A 22543-nucleotide genomic window follows, 5' to 3' on the forward strand; every position below is an offset into this window, starting at 1 on the left:
TTGATTTTTAAGTTGTACTTCACTATTGATATTCCACGCACAGCATCTCCAAATAAACATTAAAATCATGGCTTAGAAATATATTGACAAAATTCTCATAAAGTTCCTAAAGAGAAAAGCACATTAAAAACGTAGAAAAATACAAATATCTGGAGTTAAACTGATAGCCTTACAGAGAAAGATATGAACCTGCATTAAAGGGGATTTGCAGTCCGACTCTGCCCTGCCCACACTCAGCCTGTATTTGTGCTTCAATGAATGGACTAAAGCCTAATTTATGCTCCATCGTGCAACGGCGCCGCGCACCGAGAACGGCTGAGAATAGCAGACCTACAAGCTCACGTGACGCGCTGTGAGCTTGTAGGTCTGATATTCTCTGCCGACCAAGTATAAATCAGGTTTGATTCTCTTTGTGTTAGTGTGTCTGAGGCTACCGTGATACCCAGGGCCACAGGCAGGGGACCAGGGAGGACAGACCACAGCCTCTCTCCACGACAAGACTGCGTGAGTCAGCTATCTGACTTCATCAAATACGGCTTGACAATAACCCCCTGAATACAAGGGCTCCCTTTTATTTCATTATTTCTTATTTCCCAAGGCGGAGCGGCAGGGTTGCTGACAGTTTTCTAGCGACCAATATCTCTCTCGCTCTCTCTCTCTCTCTCCGTGGCACTCTCATATGTCATTCTATCCCGTGCACTTTGGCTCAGACGGTACCCCTACGTGGCAACTGGCCTCATGGATGAGGTCTCATGTAGACAGTGTTGCAACTGGCGCCTGACTGTGTGTGTGTGTGTGTGTGTGTGTGTGTGTGTGTGTGTGTGTGTGTGTGTGTGTGTGTGTGTGTGTGTGTGTGTGCACGCGTCCGTGAGCCAGTGTACGTGCGTGTTGTGTGTATATACGTGTGTCTGTGTAGGAACGTGTGTCTGTGTGTGCATGTACAGTATGTGGATGGACACATTGTAACTTCATAAATTTGCGGTGTACAGGATCACATTCCTTCACACAAGACTGATCACAAGTGGAGCCGTAATTTTTTAAACGTTGAAGCATCTCTGTGGTCAGATGAGTCTGGGTAGAAATGGGGCATCTTTGCCTCCCTCATGCCAGATTGGAGTTTGGAGTTTAATCTGACTAATAACACTGCAACATATGAGCAATCTCTTGGACTTAAAAGTCCCCCTGCAGACGCATTTTAAATGTTGTTTAACACTCATTTATATCATGAAAAGTCAAACAAAAACAAAAAAGGAGAAAAAAAACTCTATTCTTTCTCCCTCATAGAGAAATTCTGGATCAATTAATATGAAAACATCAAAGCCCTCATGCTTCTGCCCACACCGCTGACTTTAAGGAAGTACAGAGAAGGTCTCCAGCACCTCCAGTGTTCGAAAGTGAGAAGGGTGCTCTGGTGTCAACTAAGTGACAAGTCTAAGTAAGTAAATGAGTGGGTGAGTGAGTCTGTCCCGACCGATCGACTTTAAATTGCGTATTGCAGAGGACCCGAGGGAGGTATGTGCCGAGTGAGAAGGCGGACGGATCGGCGCGTCTCCAAATTCATCTGAGTCATCAATATGACATCATAGTACTGACGTCATAGACTAGCCTGTACTCCATATTTGGGCAGGGCTCACACGGAACTCCTTATCCATATATGGGCATAAAAGGGACACAGGCAGACAGATACAGAGATCTCCAAATATGGGCATAGAAGGGACAATGGGGACCATGATTCTGATGTGAATCATGGCACATCACCAGGGGAGTGATGTGCCAAGTGGGAAGTCAGTCGGATTGGCGGTTATCCAGTTGGTTTGAAAGCGGCTATTTGGCTTGTAAAGGTTTCACTGAAAGCATTACAGTACACATGCCATGGGAGATAATCACACACCCACTGTCTTCCTCACTTGCAAATTAGTAAGCTTTATTTGACAGCGTCAGGTTATTTACTTGGTATTACTGTCCAAAATGCAATTATAACGGCGATAGTCACACTGACTTAAGCTAACACCCAAAGAAACAGACCTTAAGCGTTTATTTAAGTATCCACAGCTATGCAGTGGGACAAGGGTTATAACATACTCAATAGATGCTCTTGTAATGAACCATTTAAAAACTGCGATAATGGGTTTTTAATGATGTTCTATCATTCACAGGATCAAATAACTCAAAATATATAACATTTGCAAACGTAACTCTTAGTTGTTACTGGCATGGAGACAGTTATTTGTGCAGTATTACCTTTGTGACATGATCTTGAAGGCATCAGGCAGGTAGCAGTTGATGTTCTCCATCTGGAAAGGGTCAGCGTCGCAGATCTTGTCATCTGTTCGCCCGTAATTGGCGCTCTCGATCATTATGACATCACTTCCTGGACATCGCAGGTCTATCGGATAGCCCTCACAGGACAGCTCTCTTCGCACGAGGCCGAATGGCAGAGCAGCCCGGCTAAACCCTAGGGAAGAAGAAAACCGAGGACAGAGAGAGAGAGAGAGAAAGAGAGAGTGAGAGACAGGGAGTGAGAAATGGAGACAAAGTGTGAGAGACAGAGAGTGAGAGAAACAGAGAGAGAGGGAGAGAGAGTAGGAGGGAGAGAGAGACAGAGTTTTCTATCAGTACAATTGGAAATAGAAGGGAGATATGTGACTGTGTTGAGCATGTGTGGAACAATCTGGCAGGATTTCAAATATTTGAAAAGATTTTGACTTTGAGTTGAAAAAGATGACAGTATAAATAGAAGGCACGACAACAGCTCAACCAAAATGTGTCGAGCTGATATGTGTACCAATGAAATGAATGTAGAGCTGTCCTAGCTTTTTGGGGGATAGATCAATATATCGTGCAGACATTTTATATCTCAGCGGGACTGATGGGCCGATGGCGTTACTTAGTACTATGCCTGTAAACTGGTTCTGAATGACGATGGATCGATCATTGACCTAAAGAGTCTGGGGCATCATACAGCCTACATTATAATGACGGTATTGTCTGAGCCCCCTAAGCCAGACTTAATAACTTATGAATATAAAATGCCTTTCTAATGCTAAAACAGCCCCATCTAGATTTTCTAACACAGTGACATACATCAACTAACCTCCACTAACTTTTTTGACAGCGTTGGTTTTTTTTCGTCTTCCATTGTAAATATGGGTTCACACACACTGCCCTTACAAAGTCTATTAACACATTCACTGCCAGGGGCTTTCTAATGCTGGCAGGTAGCTTTCTGCCAGCATTTTTAAGCATTCTGACACATTTTTCAAGAACCACAGAATATATCTCCAGTATGATCGATCCCCTGATGGTTGCCAATCACGGAGGAAATCACTGTGCTTCCGTGAAGAAAAAAAAATGTCATCGTGACCTCCCGTTCTCTTGTTATACCCAGTTGAAAATAGCATGTTTCGCCAAAAATACATAGTAAAACAGTACACAGGAGCCGAGATACAGGATTTTAAGGTAATAAGTTACCCAGGAAGTGAATGGAGCAGTAAATCTTCGGATCACGTTATCTTGGGTTCTGGACGTTCCCCCCCCCCCCCAAAAAAAATAGAATCACGGACATATCCGTGAATGGCGGTGAACGGGTGGATTTTAAATCACGGATATGTCCGTGAATGGCGACATTCTGGCAGTGAATGTGTTAATGGCACTGTATGGTTTATCTGCAATACCCATTTTTATATTTAAAAAAAGGGGCACTACATACAGTACGTCTGTACAACATGAGAGTGTAATCCATTTTACAGCACTGACAATTGAAGGGGGGCTATTGGGAAGCTTGGGGAGGCTTGAAGAAGAAAAATACGGGAGGGGAGGGTTAAAGAAAAGAAAAATCAATATTGTGGCTTTGTGTTCCATAAATGTGAACACTGCCAAATAGCAGCGCTTAGGGTCAAAAGTGAACTGTTTTGCTCCATTTTCTCCAATTCCAATGAGGGACTTTCTTTTTGTCAGGACAGCTTTCCCAGAGCTTATATGTCAGAGCTTAGAATAGAGTGGAGTCGAGCCAAAAAATATGCACCTTAATCATAAGCAGAGCTGCCCCTCGGTGGAATTTGAATACACCAGAGGCGACGCTCACTTATGACTTCTGTATCTCCACATCCACTGGTGACAAAACAGGGGCAGCTTGAAATGCTGGGCCTCATGACTACATATCAAAGTGGATATCTAATAATATTGAATAAACAATGAAACCTATAAACTATAGGATCTTTGAGAGCCCCTTAGAAAACTTGCATCCTTTTAACCACTTAAACCCCATATACTTCGTTGACTGGAGTCCCCCAGGGGTCTATACTAGTTACTACTACTTTTTTCCCTCTACACCAAATCTCTTCGCCGAGGATAGCCGATGTACGAGCTCCGATGTGTTCATGTTTGCGATACGTTGTGAGCTTGTAGATCGGCTATTTTCACTGAACCCCAAAATATGGATGATAGGGTTCATGTGGTTAATTTTCTTAACTTTTCACACCTCCTTCTGCATAATGCATTTGCACAGTTTAAGAGAACTTTGTTACCTTGCTGGACGTTTAAGTAATAGTGCTGTTGGCTGTACATTTTATGTCTTGGTTGATGGGGAGGTCGACAGTGTTTACAGAGACTCTCGTTTCCCTAATGAGGCACAGTTCACAGACTGCTGGCCCGAAAAACTAAATGGCCTAATTTGTTTGTGAGATTGGCACCTGAAAAACTCCAGAGCCAATGCTTTATGTGAATTTTATTATAATTACCCAGGACCTTTTCTTGTCATGAGTGACATTCTTTATGTGACGTCTGTTTTGTTACAACCATTGACTGGAGCTCTGCTGAATCGGCCTGCAAGGGCTAAAGTCATTTTACCTTATCGAATACTTCATCAATGAACACCAGCCAATACAATTACCAATGTCTGATTAAATACTATGTTACACTTGGAAGGGAATTAGCATTCTGCATTGTGCCCCTTGCCGGGAAATGCTACGGTGGTATTTTGCAAAGGAAGATAAATGTCACTTTGTGTTGCCTTTTCCTCGGCTAGTGCACCAATTAGGTGCTGCTGCTTATTTGCTCAGCATTAACCAAGACAGACTTGAAGGTAAACAACTGCTGTATCTCTGCAGCACAAGGTACCGGTAACTGTCCTGGCCTATCTTACGTCTTTGAGGCTCTATTTGTTTGGGAGCACAGAATCACAGGGGAAGGATCTTTTTTTATGTTTTTTCTCTTCTTGTTCTTTTTGACAACAAACTTTCTCATGTGACCGCCAGGCATGAAAAAGCACACGCTTTCATGTATGATGGCAATACTTCAAAGTTTTTTTTGTTCTTTTCTTTTCCAGACCATCTTCTCTCTCGAGTCAGTAAAAGAAAAAAAAAAAGGAAAAAAATCAGCACGCTTAAGGTGATTCACAATTTATCGGAGGTGTGAGAAGAGAAGGGCGGAAAAAACACAAGCAGAGAAAAAAATGAAAACACTACATGTGAGAAACAGGACCCATGACAAGCAATCTTGCGTTCATGTCAACGCATTGCAGCATAGCTCCATCAAAAGTCACCCACCACTCCATGTAATAAGTAAGGCAACCTATGTAATACATCAATCACTGCCATATTACAATTTTTATACTTGTACAGCAGCTTGATACGAATCTCAGTATAATGGAGACATTTGTCTATTGCTTTTCTGTCACAGGCCATTTCACAGAGAAAAAAATAAAAAGCCGCCTCTTAAATTGAAGTACTGTACGGTGAATCTGAGACATTTTAAAAGCTTTTTTGTTTTAATACTTTCTTTGGTTCTTTCTCCCAACATAAAAAACACCACTCTCAGTCTGCACAATCACAAGTGATGCACAAATGATTTAAATGTTTTTCATCGTAAACAAGAGGCAGATATGTTTTGAACCGAAGCACATTGTCAAGGTAAAGACAAGAAAAACACATTCATTCCATACCAGTGCACACCACAAAACACCAATGTTCATACAATACAGGCTATAAGGGCAAAATGAGTCTGAACAAACCGTTAGTGATTGTGCATTACCTATCCCCCTTCTTATTGCCATACTTTCCTATAGCCTACCTACTAAATAAACACATCATACTTAATCTTTCTACAGCTGAGCCGACATGACAGGTCAAATATGAATTCAAAAAGACACATTCAGAATAACAAACACATTTTTACAAAACGGGGTAGACTGATTGCTTTAACAGTTTCCCCCTTTCAGCAGCATAGATAGATAGGACTGCATTCTGGTGAGTCTCACTACAGAGTTCACATAGATTTCATATGGGCCAATTCTGCGGCAGCCATGTATGGCTGAGTGGGATACATTAGCCAGCATTGGCCCACTTTGCGGCTGGAAGTGATCTGGTTCTTTGGCCACGCACAAGGTCTCCCAAGTTTGATCTCCAAAACCTGCGGCCAAACCCACCCATGCGCCGTGTCCCAAGAACGCTGTTAAAACACTTAAATCACTCTGCAGCAGCTTTCAAGAAACTTCTGGTTTCATGATTTAGAACGGATTCGGTCAGTCCGCTTAAGTAGAGAAACAGAGGCTGAAGAGACAAGGACGAAGGGGGGAAAAAATTTATATGCACTCGGCAACAAGATAAGAAAGACTCAAGCAACTTTTTTCCATTGTGCTGATGACAGGCGCTATAATGATCATGCATTTTCTTGTTCAGCTTTCTGGAAATCAAACACAAAAGTGCTGTCCTCTCAGCACAAATCTATTCACCAGCTGGGCTTGTGCCGTACATCATGGAGTCGGAGAATGTTCGTAAACAATGTCCAAAAGCCTCTCTGAATTGATCAGGCCGCAGGCTGAACTACTTTCTCGCCCTCGATGCAGACTGGGTGGGGTGGGGATGCAGTGACTGGCAAATCAATACACGAGAGGGGGGTAGCAGACAGTCCAGCAAAGTGAATCTGATTCACTGTTGCCATCTCTACACTTGACCACTTAATATACTTAGTTGATCAGGGTCCCCCAGGGCTCTATGCTAGGTCCGTTCCTTTTTTCCTTAATACCAAATGTCTACGCTGAAAATAGCCAATCTACAAGCTCTCACAAGCTCACCATCTACAAGCTCACGTCGCCTTGTGAATAACCCCAAATAGGGACGCTAGAGTTCATGTGGTTAAGTAATCAGTGTACGGTAGTCTACGGTTAATGCAACAAATACTATTCAATTAATCTAAATGACATAAAAAATATGGTAAAGTAGTAAAGTGTCTAAAAATGTACACCCAGCAGTCAAAAACATACCTTTTCCTTTTAGAATAATGGAACAAAGGCAAGCACTAGATGTTTGATTACTAAAATGTAATCTCATGATTGATTAATCGATTATTCCATCAGTCATTTCACCCGTTGTGCAGTTCAAGTCAATTCATACGTATTTAGGCTATATTATCTATACTATTCCAATTACTGAGATTTCCCAGAATATGTCTCCAGCTGCAATGACCAAATAGATGTGGTCATTTGCCTGATCCTATATAGCCATTATGACTGCTCAGTAGAGACGGAAGGAAGAAAAAAAACAGATGTATGGGCTAATTCACGGTGCTATAATGACACATCTAACTCTGGCTCTGCAAACCATATTGTATAACGGAGAGCTTCTGTGCCCTCTTTTAACCGATTCAGTCCGGGAACACGATCTGTGTCATTTGATATTTCTTTGGCTATTCAAAAATGTTGAATTTTAACTATAACCATTATTTTACACATTGGCTATTCAAAAATAGTAACAAGCTCATAGCGCAGCACCGAGTGCCGCACTATGAGCTTGTAGATCTGCTATTTTTCGTATATCGCAAATCGTATATAATATTTTTACTGGGGGATTCTACAAATGTCTTCTGAATCCTAACAGTTTACTGAAAAAACATGTTTCTACATCAGTGGTGCTCAAAACCTTTTTCATGTCAAGGACCCCCAAAATTATATGTATTCCAGGGACCCCCAGAAGCAAAGATTTGAATTAAAAATGTTTCAAAAAATATATGTATTCAAAGATTTGCACAAATGTTGAGCTTGTAGATCTGCTATTATTTTTTTAGCATTTTTAGCAGATCTGCTATTTTTTAGCAGATCTACTTTTTTTTTTAGTATAAAATAATGGTTATAGTTCAAATCTAAAATGACACAGATGCGTTCCCGGATTGAATGGGTTAATAAGACCTATTTCTCTCTTTTTATTCAGAAAGGAGGCAGCAGCCGCAATGACATCGATCACGCTCTGGCACAACAATGCACTGCAATTACAAGAGAATAATATGATATTGGCAAATCTAACATAAACAAAATTCAATGCTTACTGTCTCACTTCACAAAATAATGGCATCATTCAAATGAGCCAGAAAAGTATAATCATTATTTTGGTCATGGAGCTATTAGAATAATAATTCACGCAGTGCATATTATTTACTTTGCATATTATCTCAACAGACTGCAAACAATGTAAAAGCATATCAAAGGCCTCTACAATGTGATTTGTTCGAATGTTGGTCTACTTATCGTCTTTCTATTTTTTGTCTTTCATTTCTCCTGATGGGTGCTATGAGAATCCATCTAGGAGAGTCGTTCTCAACCTTTTCTGCATCGGGCCCACCCATAGGCCCACCCATCTGGACACACAACATGGCAGCCGATATCGCCTGCATTTTCAGAGCATGTATAGGGTTAATGATCGATCAATCGATTGTGTTCCGGATTGGATCAATGGAACTAACATAATATACTGTAAGTTATTATTTATTGGTATCACAAAAAAAAACTCACTTTTGTAGATTTTTTAAGAGAAAAATACCATGACTTTTTTTTTACTAAAATAAATGTATATAATATAATTAAAATCTTAGTGTTTTTCCAATTATTTGGCGGGCACACTTGCAATATCCTAACGGGCCACCAATGGGCCCTGGGTCCCAGGTTGAGAACCACTGATCTAGGAGAATGTCGACAGCTCATTAGAGTCAGTAAGAGCACTTGTTGCTGTATTGTGTTTCAGGGATATTTTTTTTTTTACCTTTGAGCCACGACTGCTTGGCAACAAAATGGACAAACAGGTTTACACACACACACACACACACACACACACACACACACACACACACACACACACACACACACACACACACACACACACACACACACACACACACACACACACACACACACACACACACACACACACACACACACACACACACACACACACACACACACACACACACACACACACACACACACACACACACACACACACACACACACACACACACGTATGATCAAACCTTAGACACACATGACCTTCACTGACAATTTTCCCTTGCATTCATTCCAGAAAACACGCGTGCGCACATGCTGATGCAAACCTAACACAACCCCTCTCCTCTCGTAACTGCTAGCACATTCCAGACAGCCTCTCAAAACGTGTGATCTTCTCCTTACGAGCTCTGAAAGAGTCTCCCTGCAACGTGTATACCGACGATCACAAACACAGACAAAATAAAATCTCACTGAGAATAGGTACGCCTATCAGACAAGAACGTAAGGGGGGGGGGGTCTAAAAGATGCACCCGTCACGCTAATTAAATGACACGGTGCAGAGGATCAAGGGATGGTCAATAATATATTATGTGGAATGCTCAATCCGGTGTCCATGGCAACCTGGCAGCAGCAGCAGTAGCATAATTGGCCAGATCCCTATCATGGCCTTGTTGACACTCAGCCTTATCAGGCATTCTGGTCAGTCCACTACTACCCCCCCCCCCCACCCCACCACTCCACCGCCACAGTAGCTTTTTCCAATTCCTCTCCTCTGGCTATGTAGAGAGCATTGAACCCACGGAGTGATCAGGCGCCTATGTCACGGCACAATGGCGAGCATTCAGCGGGGGCCCTACTCTGACTGTAATTAACTTGTAAGCCCTAGTAAATAACACTGACCATACAGTATATACCTTTTGTTGCACCCACCGAATGGAAATCACTAGAATGCAGCCAACGGGGTTGCATGGTTCAAGGTGGGGTTGGGGGGGGTGCTGTACTTGTTCCTTTTGTTCCTTTTGTTTTTAGCATCAGTCAACCTTGAACCATTAAAACCGGGGAAAGCATCTGTATCATTTTAGATTTATTTGGCTGTTCAAAAATGGCAGATATACATGAGCTTGTAGATCTGCTATTTTTGAAAAATCATAAAAGAAATCTCAAATCTTTGCTTCTTGGGTTCCCTGGAACAAAATATTTTGAGATGTGGGTCTGCGCCCAAATACATATTTTGGGGTCCTTGACATGAAAAGTTTGAGAACACTGATATAGCAATATTTTCAGAAAAGTGTTAAGATTTAGAAGACATTTGTAGAATCAGACTCAGGTCTAAATGGGTTCAATTACATTTTATTAAAGTGTCAAATCACAACAAGTCGTCTCAAGACACTTTACATGTAGAGTAGACTTTACATGTAGAGATAAACAATGCTACATGTAGCTTACATGTAGGGTTAACACATCGAGTGCCGAAAACGGTCCGGACCGTTTTTGACCCAATTTTATTTTTATACGTGGGGCCCACGTGGGGCGCTGTAACGAAACTTTGGGATCATCCAAGGAGTTTCTGAGAAGGAGAGGCCGGATGTGGCTCCATGTCAAAAATCCTTCCGGTCGGCCTTTCCAATGTTAACTCCTTAACTAAAAGCTTAATATCTCCATTTCTTTTTAACGTGGTGGAAGCGAGCCGTTTTCGATCGGCGATCACTCTGCAATGGAGGATCGCGTTAGAAATATTATTGTTCCAGGCGTTAGTCGGGACCCTCCGCCGTCTCGCACGCACGCTTGTTTACATGCACTTCCGCGTCGGGGCTTCTACAGCACGAAACGTATCAACGTAAGTGGATGGAAGAAATGCAGGCACTGAACGTATAATATTTTAATAAACCTCTGGCACCCGATGTGTTAAACACACCAATGATTGTATGCGGTTGTTATGCCCAACATGCTGCTAATTGATTCTGATTGGTACCAGACACCTGTTTCTGTGGGTTACAAGACTTCATTGCACCAATGGAGCGCCCTCTATTTAAAGCTTCCCACGGTGGCATTTACCATTATGTTTAACCTTTCAGATGACATTGAGCCAATACGCGAACTGCCGGCTTAGGAACAGAGAAACCGTTAATACATAAGGGGGGACCTATTCGGTACAGTCTCTCTGGTGCTATAATGTTTTAATTCATTTTTCCCTCCGTCGAGCCAAATCAATTGGAAAGTGACCATCTGCCACGATATGAGTGTCACTGAAGCGGAGGTAATGAACAAAATGTCTTCCTATTTCACACAAATGGGGAGCCATTAGGATCTCCATCAGCCATGCAGAAGCCTCTTTGGCCTCACAATCCTGTACATAACCATCACGAAACATACGTGGAACAGACTTAGGACAGCATGCAGAATCTCTCTGAATGAATATAGAATATGGGGCTAAGAGACCAGATGTCAGTCTCTGTCTATACCAAAATTCTGGCAAGCAAACGGCAGTAATAAGTGAAGACACTGATCGTGCAAAAATATTACGCTTTTTTCCACCCCGTACAGTAAATAGTTTTCATATTGAAAAGGACCCTGTGTAACTTGAGTTCCCCCGGCTTGTGGAGGAAGACTTGGGGGCAAAGCAGAGGCGTATCAAAAGGCCCATTCAACCGCTCACACCACTGCCATTGTGGCCCGACGACAAAAGAGCTCGCCGGATTATTTTGATGTGAAACCAGATAATTTTTTCTGTCGAGGGCCAATGAGAAGTGTGACGGGAACGATCCTGATGCTTGTCGTCTACTGTTAGCACGGCCCTTTGATTCTCTCATTGTTCTCGACGTGGACTAGCCCAGCTGCTTGTAAATGAGCTAGCGTCTTCTTGCCTCGACACGCTGTTATTTCCTCAGTCCTCTGCCCAGGACAAGGTCGCTTGCTGGGTGGATTTTGGGGGTAAAAGGAGAGTGTGGCCCCTGGTATTAGCCCAGAGCCACAGGAAGGCACAGTGTGAATCCCCCAGGTTCCGCCACAGCCACCGCCCGCTCCCCCCCCAACCTCGCCTCCACAAGCATAAGCAACGGAAGTCCGCGGAGCAAAAGAAACCTTTAAGTCAAGTCTCTTCCCACAGTGCTGATTCCATAATCCACAGATATCCTTTACAACAGCATGTATTCTTAAGAAGTCAGGTCCACACAGGGAAGGAACAGAGGGAAAATAGTGCATATTTTTCCGAGCTGAATGAGCCAGTTGAACAGCGGGACACGAGGTAGACTGCTGACTCTGTGTAACCATTGTATAAAAAGAATTATACTACTGGCCTGACCGATATTACATCCTTTAGAATTTTGCAACATTGAGTTTACCTCACGACTCGTCTGTTTTTCCCCTCGCTGTGTTGAAATTTGAAAGGGGTTGTTTTGGCAAACATCGAGACTTGTCCATGGCACTTACATAGAGGTTTTTCTACTCTGTAATTTTGCCTATAACATCTGTGGCATATTAAATGGTTTGAAAACAGATGTTAAAACTATGACTGGCATGGCACAGGAAACACTGACACATTAACATCTGAACTCATGTCTATGTCACAAATTATGTGATATATATAAAAAAATAAAGATCACCATGTTTTCCCTGTGATCATCTCATCCATAGCGTCCTTACTTCCCCCAACTTGTCTTCAAGCAGAAGAAGGAAACATCAAAAAGTATTGCTAACTACGTTAGGGCCATTATTTGACTTTTCTGATGACTTCGGTATTGTGCAGCCGATGTGCCCCTATTTTTAACCACTTATTATAGGCAAACATTTATTTAGTGGTTGAATTAAAATGTGTTTATTTTGTATCTATCAAAAAGTTTTTATTTTTTATTACAAACATTTTTTTTAAGTTAAATGTTCTCAAATACAAACTTTAATCAAATTTAAGATTTTCAATTTGATTAGAACATTTTGCACTTTTTGACAAAATATCAGTCAAAACATCGGTAATTGGTGGTCTAGGACTCTCATAAATCGGACACAAAAGTCTTATCATTGGTTGGGCTCTACACTAATAATATACTAAGTGTGATAATATACTAAGTGCGATAATATACTAAGTGGAATACTACTCCAGTGTCAGGTACCAGGCTGAATCTATCCAGACAGGGAGAGGGAGAGAAAGAGAGGGCGAGAGAGACAAGCGAAAGATAGGGGAGAGAGAAATATAAAGATAAAGGGAGAAAGAAGGAGAGTACAAGAGAGAGATAAAGACTTGAGAGAGAGCAGAGAAGCAGCAGGAGCACATGGAACCCAACCTCATTTGTATTCTCAACCATCCAATATGCTCCAGTTCATTTACATCTCTGCTCCCTCCATAGCAACAGCGGGGGGGCTATCAGGAGCATCTTTGATATAGGTACATGACTCTGAAAAATATCACGTAATTTATCTCTCAATAGACACCATGAAAAAAAGCACCCCCTGTTGTTTTCCCCTTTGATACGCTGGTGGGACTCTTTCAACGGTAATGTTTACTGTCAGAGGCTTTATATTTTAACCCCACCAAGAGCAACCCTGTTCTCTGACGTGCACGTGTAGGCTAACACACAAGGCCACATGGGGACGAGAGAGTGCTCCTGTCTTTTCACATTATTTGCATACTTTGGCTGACTAAGTCATCCGATACATTTGCACGGAAATCGTTAGTTTTACCTTGTGCCATCAGCTAACAAAAAAACATCATCTATCTACAAATTCCAGGAATCTTTGTGTGTCTGTCTGTGTGTATAATATGTATGTCCTTCACATATTTCAAGAATCACTCATCCAATCGACTTCACACTAGGTAGGTGTCCTGCTGAAGACCCATGGGAGTGCAGTGTCGAGTGTGAAGTCGATCGGATGAGCAGTTCTCCAGAACCGGGTCCACTCCGGAAGGGCACGCAAATCTCACGAACCGTTCATCCGATCTACTTCACACTTGCCGGCTGCTTTGCTGAGGACCCATGGAATTGCAGTGTTGAGTATGAAGTCGATAGGATGAGCAGTTCTCCAGAACTGGCCCGCTCTGAACGGGCATGTGTTCTGAACAGAGGCCACACCCTGACTGGGCACTGCACTAGTTACATAAAAAGAAAAGGTAAAACAATGCCTTATGTGCAGAATGCGCTGCAGCATGTTTGAGTGTCTATTTTTCTTTCTTTATGATATCCATGAATGGATTCGATACAGGAGGGAATCAAGCACCAACGAAACTACACGGCACCATTGGGAAAACTTGTGCCATTATCGGATTTCATGTACACTTGTATGTAAATCAACCTTTAGGCCTAATTAAGCTCTATGGGGCTCATCAAGGACATAATTCCCCTTTTTTATAATGCATTATTGACTTCACATCATCTGCACATGTCGGCTGACTGCACTCACACAAGCGCACAATGTCATCTTGCTGTCTAATATCGGATAGCCCTGGGGCCAGGCAGGAGGAGGTGGAGGGGGTTGGGGTGGGACTTTTTCAGGTCACACAAAAAAGCCAAGGACATCTTCATGTAATGTAATGACTATGATGACCAGCACACTCAATTTTGAGCTCGTCCCACGGCCCTAGAGAAATATACATACTGGTTGAGTGCGAGCTAGTATACAGCAAATTATGGAGACTGACAGAAACAGGCTGCAGGCGTGTTGCAAAATGTATTATAATAATGGTGGGGCAAATTCACTTTGATTTCAACTGATCTAGGAAGTGGCTTTCTTTAAAAAAAATATATATATATATATACATATTACATATAGCACCTGACGAAGCTCACAGCGAAATGCATCGTGCTAATAAATCACTTACAGTAGCCTAGTAAGTTGTCCATCTCTGTTCTCTGGAGTGTGCAGTCCCTTCCATGGAAGGTCCATCCCTTTTTTACAGTATACATATACTGTACATACATATACATACACACATATATATATACACACACATATACACACACACACACACACATATATATATATATATATATATATATATATATATATATATATGTGTGTACATACGTACGTATATACGTACGTACGTACATACATACATATATATATATATACATATATATGTACGTACGTACGTACATACATACATATATATATATACATATATACACACACACACACACACACACACACTTAAGTAAGGAAGTATGTGTGCTGTTTGTGAACAAAGCCGCACAAATGTTGGCGAGTTGAATGTGTACTTCTCCTTTGGCTAATAGCAATCTGTATAATAGCAATCTGTATAATAATTACTTAACCTAAATCTATACAAAAGTGGTTCACAATGTTGCTGTACCTACAAGTTTTGCTTTTTTAAATGCATACATTAGATTTTTGACTACGATCCAACGTTCAGTCGTGTTTGTGATGTTATGGAAATAGCATGAGCTGCGATCGGTTTACGTGAGGAGACAGACATACAGACAAACTCTGTTCTAGAGGAATCACAAAAAAAAGGACATTCTGCCATTATTTGTATTGCAAATTCAATATACATCCTGAAGCGTGTGTGTGAGCTTATTCTAGAATGCATTGAAAGTGCAGTTTCTTTTGTGCAATACAGGTTTTTGTTGGATCGATGCATATTAAACTGATTCCATGAGTCATTCTCCAAGAAGAATGCCATACTGGCTGTTTGAAGCTTTCGTGGCTTTTGTGACAACAAGCTCTTTGGTGCCCATTACTCAGCCTTATCAGAGACACGCTTCAGACGTTATCAAGTCATCCAGAGTTTAATCGTTGCAATAAGGATGTGGGTAAGGCTAGCAAAGCGTATTTGTTGCAAAAGACCTTTAAGATTGGATTTGCCTCGCATTGCTCCTGACCCTTCCTGCGCTCAACATCGTTTCCTCTCCCCATTCTAAACGATAAAAAAATTGAGTTGGAGACATGGGGGAGGCCAGACTTCCCTCTCTGGTCCAATGGAGCATTTTATGCTGCACGATTCAATAAGGACACATTCCACCCATGGGTCAACTGTGTCGGCACACGCAAATGAGAGGGGACCTTCTGCTCGCTTTACCACCCCCCCACCCCCCCAACCCCCCCAAAGTGCACTTCCTTGGATAGACCAGACCACAGCAGTTTCCTCTTTCCTACACCAGGGCAGCCGGGAGGCCCTCTCATGTGTATGCATTTGTGTCACATTATTCAGCGAGTGCTTCCACTGACCCCCACCTGGCATTTTAATTCCCTGACCAACCGGGTAGTCATGCCCCGGTGACACTGCTCCTGCTCCAGCTGAATTCTTGATGTGGTTCTTATTCAGACCAGACCACAGATCCACCAGAACAAGCTGCTTGGTTAGGCCAATTCTTGTGCGACACAGTGCTGTTTTATTCAGAGTGATAGTCTGACAACCCCCCCCCCATCCCATCCTCAAGGTTTCCAGACTCGGCTCACTGAAGGTCATATTAATTGCATTTCAACACGTATATTTACCTGATAACAAGAAACATAAACTGTTTCCCCCTTTTTATTCAAAGGACTAATTATTTTCTTCTTTTTTTTCCTGCATTACAGACCGAGCTCCATCTGCCATTCCAGGCCTCCTGTCTCACAACACTGGCATTAGATGCGAGCTGGCTTTAGCTAAAATTCAATTTTGCTCTTGTTTCAATTCATCAAGGATTTATTGGCTTCTATTCATTACATCTCGAAGGCTGAAAATAATCTCGTTGCCGCACTGTCACGTGCAAATTTGTTTTTCCCTTTTTACTGCACTGACTGTCAGGACTGGCCTCAACAGGTCTATTTGATGAGGATGGTCTCAGATGTGGATTACCCTCTTTTGAATCAAGTCCATGGATTTAGCCTGCCTCCCTAACATTTCATTCTCTCCCATCCGTTTCCATCCTTCACATGGTCACAGCAAGGGGGCGCTCTGAAGTTCTTATTGAAGGGTTTATCAGATGCCTGTCATGTATGTTGGCCTTAATTATTGCTTGTTGGCTACTTAAATAAGTGTGTGTGTGTGTGTGTGTGTGTGTGTGTGTGTGTGTGTGTGTGTGTGTGTGTGTGTGTGTGTGTGTGTGTGTGTGTGTGTGTGTGTGTGTGTGAGAGAAAGAGAGAGGGGGGGGGGGATGTGCTCCAGCTGAGACACGTCAATATCATAAAAGACCCCCTGACATACTAAAAGGAGATTGATTCAAAATGACTTATTTCCTTTGATATTGATTGGTAATGTGCCTCCACGAGGCGGACCACAGCACAGGGTCTTTAGTGTTTGTTCAAGCCATCATTTACTTGAGAGGGTTTGCCTGAAGAGCTGAGGACCGAGCCCTTGACACACGGAAGCACTCTGGGGTCATAATGACTCCAGAGGTCAAACTTCTGACTCACAGAGGGTGAGGTCATAGCGTCATACTGATCCGCTGTCACAACTTAGGGCCGGGCCTGACGTGAGCTATGTTTGACGGGAAATAAATCAGCCGATAATGACTTCTGGGCTTGAAGTGATGAGCCACGATAACTCAGCAATGGGGATGAACCAACTAAATTGCAGATTCAACGTTATAGTTGGCTGCTGGTACTCAAGGGACTTATGAATAGACTACAAGTATGATACTACGAGACCTCTGAGCAAAAAGGGAAAATATGAGCCTGTGAATCCAGCTCCATGAGTGGGCACTCAGAGTGCCTTCATGAGGCTGTAGTCCTAAATCCTTTATATTTATGGTCGTACGTTCACCGCCCCTGGTTTACAGGAGTCTCTTTAGGATTTATGGCAGCTCTAAATCAGGACTGAAAGCGAGGGGACAAAGAGGATTTCACTAAGGGCAAAGGAGGAATATCTCGCAGCCTGCTCTTAAGGGTGAAATTGGGAGAAATCTGTGAAATGACGAGCATTTGGAAATATTGCTAAGATCTCTTAAGGGAAATGTGGCCATTACGTGGGTGGTTCCACTGTATCAACGTGTTCGGCAATCAGTTTTCATTGCATGCTTTAGGTTGAAACCGTAACTGTGCATTTCTCTGCCTCGGTGCACATGCCTTTCAACAGCATGTTCACAATCAAACGCTATGATTACATACCCCCTTGAACACCTGCACATTGTTGCTGTTTGCGGTGTGCACATTTTCCGCCGATATGGAATGGAAAATTCAAGGCGGTGAGTTGATGGTTTCATAAATAGCAGTTCACATAAGACTGCTTCAAAACATTTATCCCTCACTTTCTGTTGTTGCACAAACAGGAAGGTGCAGAGGGACTGAAATGGCTTGCATTGAAAAATCAATGTGTCAAACGTAATAAATAAAAACGCTTGTATGGTTAACAGCTGAACCAATCCAACAATGACTAGTCATTTAGTGGGAGCTGTAGCCAAGGTTCAAATACTCTAATGTTCTTTTCTAATTGAGGAAAAAAAAAAGAGTCACATGAAGCGACTGCTTTCTGTGTGAGCCTCATATTGTAGACTCTAATCACCTTAAAATTCCACAATATTACGGTAGCAGACAGGAAACCACTCTACATTTACCCTTTGACCTCCAATGAGCTGGATCATTTGTCTGGCCTGAGGTGTACACTGTGGTTCCTGTTTGAAATGCCATCTACATTGGATAATCAAAAACATTCTCCTCATCCCGACAGCACTTCGTCTGTCTGCAGTCCTACACTGGCTCCTGTGATTCCAAACAAAGAACTTTGATAAACACATTGTTATTTCCATTATGAAGCTCCACGGCCATAGGCTTTAGCGGCTAAAGCCTCATTAGCGGCTTTTATGATTTTCAAGCTCCATGCGTTTATATCGGGCTAAAGTTTAGCCCGATATAAACGCATGGAGCTTGAAAATCATAATGCAGAAGACTCAAGTTAAACAATGTCTTTTATTCTTTTGCTCAGACAGGATAGCGCTGATAAACAGGAAACTGAGTGAGGGCAGAGAAGGGGAACGACATGCAACGCAGGCCTCCAGCTAGAATCGACATGGGGATATTGTGATTATGTGGTCGAATCACTATCCGGTCAGCTACCAGCACGCCCATCAAGTTAAAACTACTTCTGTATAGCCCAGAGGGCAGCTAACATGCAGAGAGGCACAAAAAATTAGGCATTTAAAATAGAGACCTATCTCTCTGGGAAATCGCAGATCCTTTACGCAGAAATGCCCACATACCGCCAGTCACGTCTACCATGGCCAGATTAGAGGCAACCAACAGAAAACGCAAAACAATAAATGTTCCATGAATAATTGCTGTTTGGTCATAGGCTGCTGCACATAAGATTGATAAGTCATATCTGCTTTCCTCTTCTTTGGTATTCACAGAGCAGACTCAGTGGCTATCGGAGCATGTTTTGTAGATTCCTTGGGATATACTTGTTAGGGACCCGCATAATTCTCCCGTGGCAAGAACAAAACGAGACAAAGCATGAGAGAGCGAGGAACAAGGCAGATAGGGAGATGTGGGTAGATGACTAATCTCGGGCGACTCGCGCAGCACCTACTTCCCACCCAGTGTGGGGTCCCACGGGACCGGTGCGAATTCCCATTATCCGCCGAGATCAGTGCAGGGAATGATGGGAAAAGATGGAGGGTTCCACGCAAAGCAGGAAGTTCTGTCACACTGAACCTCTCTCCCCTAGACGAGTTTGAAACCCAATTAAGGACCATGTAAGACGCTGGGCTACATGTCTAGGAACACAGCCTCCTTGTTTTGTTGGTGATGTCTGCTGGTCTCATGACTTAGGCCTAATTAAACTAGCCACAGCTCCCCGAAGGAATGCCTTTTTGCTTCATGTTCATAAAGGGGTTTAAAAAAAAGAGGGGTCTGGGAAGTTAAAAAGACAGAGTGGATAAATAGAATCATAAATAACTGTTTACCATGCCTCTGCTACGAAATGACAAATTGAGAGTGCGGCAAGAGCTGAAACGAGGCATTGTATCCGCTCGTCTGGACTGCCAAATAGGCGTGATGGCCCGAGATCTCAGGATGAGTTATGGACGGCGACAGCAAACAGCAAACTAATGATGCTTCCCAAGGTTATCTCCAACATAAATAACCATTAAGAGCAATGCTGACGCAGCAGCCCAATCCCACAGACACCTGACATGGGGCACTAAAATAGCGATAAAAACCCTTGGCAAGGGCAATACGCTAATAACCATTCTTCCTCCATTTAGGGTTAATTTCACATTCTCCGACTGCTACCTGCAGCCACCAAGAGGGAGGGAGGGAGGGGCATAGTGAAGAATGTTTGTTTTGGGTGGAAGGGAAAGAGGATGGCGGCGGCAGCATTGGCAGTGGCTCCACCATGTCAGAGCTCGTCCATGCTCTTGCATGACAAATACCGACCTGGAGCCAGCTGTGACAACGCAATAATCCAGCAAATCCTTCCTTTTGCAGGAAAATCCTAATGAGGGTTTGAAGTGTTCAGCAGGGAAGAGACCCAGGGGCTACGGTACACCTTATACCACTGCTTGCTCTCGCAAGCCATTGTCCTCTTATCTCCTTATCAGCCGAGGCTGGCTGGCGATGAAAGAGTTGTGGCAGCATGATGGAGCCTCCGTCCACAGACCCCATGCTGGTCCGGCTCCCTGGGAAGCCAGACAAAAGCGCCCGGGTGACGTCAGGCAGAGATGCAGGAGAGACTGTTTACTCATCCCGACAAAGAGAAAATCCAACCCTTTGGCCTCAACAGTTTTAATTTTTTTTTTTCATCCAATGAGAAATTAATTGGAGACTGCGTACGGCTTTACCATGGCTTAAATGCTAAATGAAGAGGTCAGGGAACATTGGGGGATGGCAGGGATAGTGTTTCCCAAACATTGGGTCGGGAGGGAGCCATTTTTGGGCCGCGGACGGACCCATTTTTATGAGTCACGAGTAAATATCCAATTTGTCTTAAGTTTCCCCCATTTATTTATTTTTTAAATGTCCATACATTTCAGTGAAACAGTGAAAATATCCAATCTACAAGTTAACTGCCTATTTTCACTGTTTTTAAATAGGGCATCATAATGTATTTTTGTACGCTTGGGTCGCGGGGAGACACCAAATGTATCTTTTTAGTCTCGAGCTGAAAGGTTTGAGAACCACTGCTCTATAACTACTGGTATGCATCATGCTTTCATAGAATAAACCCTATATGCATATCGTTGCTGTCCGGTAGAAAACAAATCTCCATATTTTAACTTTTTAAATGTGTTTGTAAATGAATGGCCTACTTGATCATACTACACAGCATCACACAAAAGCATGAAAAGTAGCAGATCCACAAGCTCGAAACACGGTGTGAAGCGACACGTTTCGAGCTTGTCGATCTGCTACTTCTGCCATTTTTTTAATTTTAATCCTGAAAAGTAACAGTTTTGGACATAATGAGGTTTCCACCCAACAAAGACGATATGGGTCTAGAAGTAGAAAACACAGCATGTGATGATGCGCTTTTCAGCACAGATAAGGCTACTATGTGAGACAGTAGGAGGATCATTTTGTGCAATGCACATTCATAGCTAAAATAATGAATCCAGATTATTTTGCTTGACATTGTAATCACTAGTATAATTAATCAAAATGATTGATAATAAGCATTTTTGTTAGAAATATGTTACATACAGTATATTTGGTCGAAATCGGTATGCAATGACCTGATTTTATTGTACATCTTGTGAGCCTGATGGATATGTACAATGTTCTGTTTAGTGTAATAGACCTTGTGTAATAGTGAGGAATGGACACGAGGGCAGGTTAAGCTGACCAAAAAAGATGCTTGACTTAACTGCCAAGTTTAATGACTACATAATTGTGAAACATAAAATCGTGATTTAACATTACTTCAGATTAATTGTGCAGTCCTAATTGAAATGATTCAAAAGCAAGCATGACACATGGCTTTAGCTGCTTTACTTTGCCTGACTGTGTTCATCTGTGGCCCTCTTGTAGAAAACATAGCACAGCTCTCATATTAGGCGAGTAGCCCTTTACAAATCAATCAATCGATTTATTCGGTTTCAAGCCTCTCTCAAAATCAGCTACTCCAGACTAGTATGAACCCTGCAAACTACAGGTAGGAAATGGGAAACAGCCTGTGATCTATAAAGTTCTGCGTTTCATCCACGGGGAAAACATCAGGTTGGACCGCTCTACAAGGTTATATGAATATAAATTATTTCCATTGCCATAAGAGGTAGCAAGCCATAGCAAATAGGTGGTGGTGCAGCACTGAGATGGGGCTGTATCGTTTCCGGCAGGAATCCAAGCTCAAATTAAGCCTTGGGCTTTTATTTCCAGTAATGACATTTCAGAAGTCCTTAATTGTCTATTTCACTCCATTTACCCGCCACTGCAGACTTCAGGTATCTTTTCTTTTCCTTTTGCGTGTTAGAAAAGGAGGACTTTTAAGGGTGCCCTTCCCCGTTGCCCTTGAGAAATCTCAAGTACTTCAAACATTTCAAGCTTTGAGAAGAAAACAATAGCCTGGTTTTGCGGGAATGTTAAGAGAACCAAAGCTCTCTGTGTTGGGCGTGTTAACACTTG

General features: G+C 42.5%; 1 protein-coding gene across 9 annotated transcripts in view; it reads right to left on the minus strand.

The window, feature by feature from the left end:
• adgrl2a (adhesion G protein-coupled receptor L2a) overlaps positions 1-22543 on the minus strand; it is a 127859-nt gene that overhangs the window by 74129 nt on the left and 31187 nt on the right. For all 9 annotated transcript variants that reach the window (XM_080430110.1, XM_080430107.1, XM_080430115.1 and 6 more), the window contains one exon: positions 2242-2455. In XM_080430110.1, the coding sequence (XP_080286236.1) occupies positions 2242-2455 (214 nt within the window). The remainder of the gene's footprint in view (positions 1-2241; positions 2456-22543) is intronic.

This window comes from Gymnoscopelus braueri, assembly GCF_963280865.1.
Source record: "Gymnoscopelus braueri genome assembly, chromosome: 6".
NCBI lineage: Eukaryota > Metazoa > Chordata > Actinopteri > Myctophiformes > Myctophidae > Gymnoscopelus > Gymnoscopelus braueri.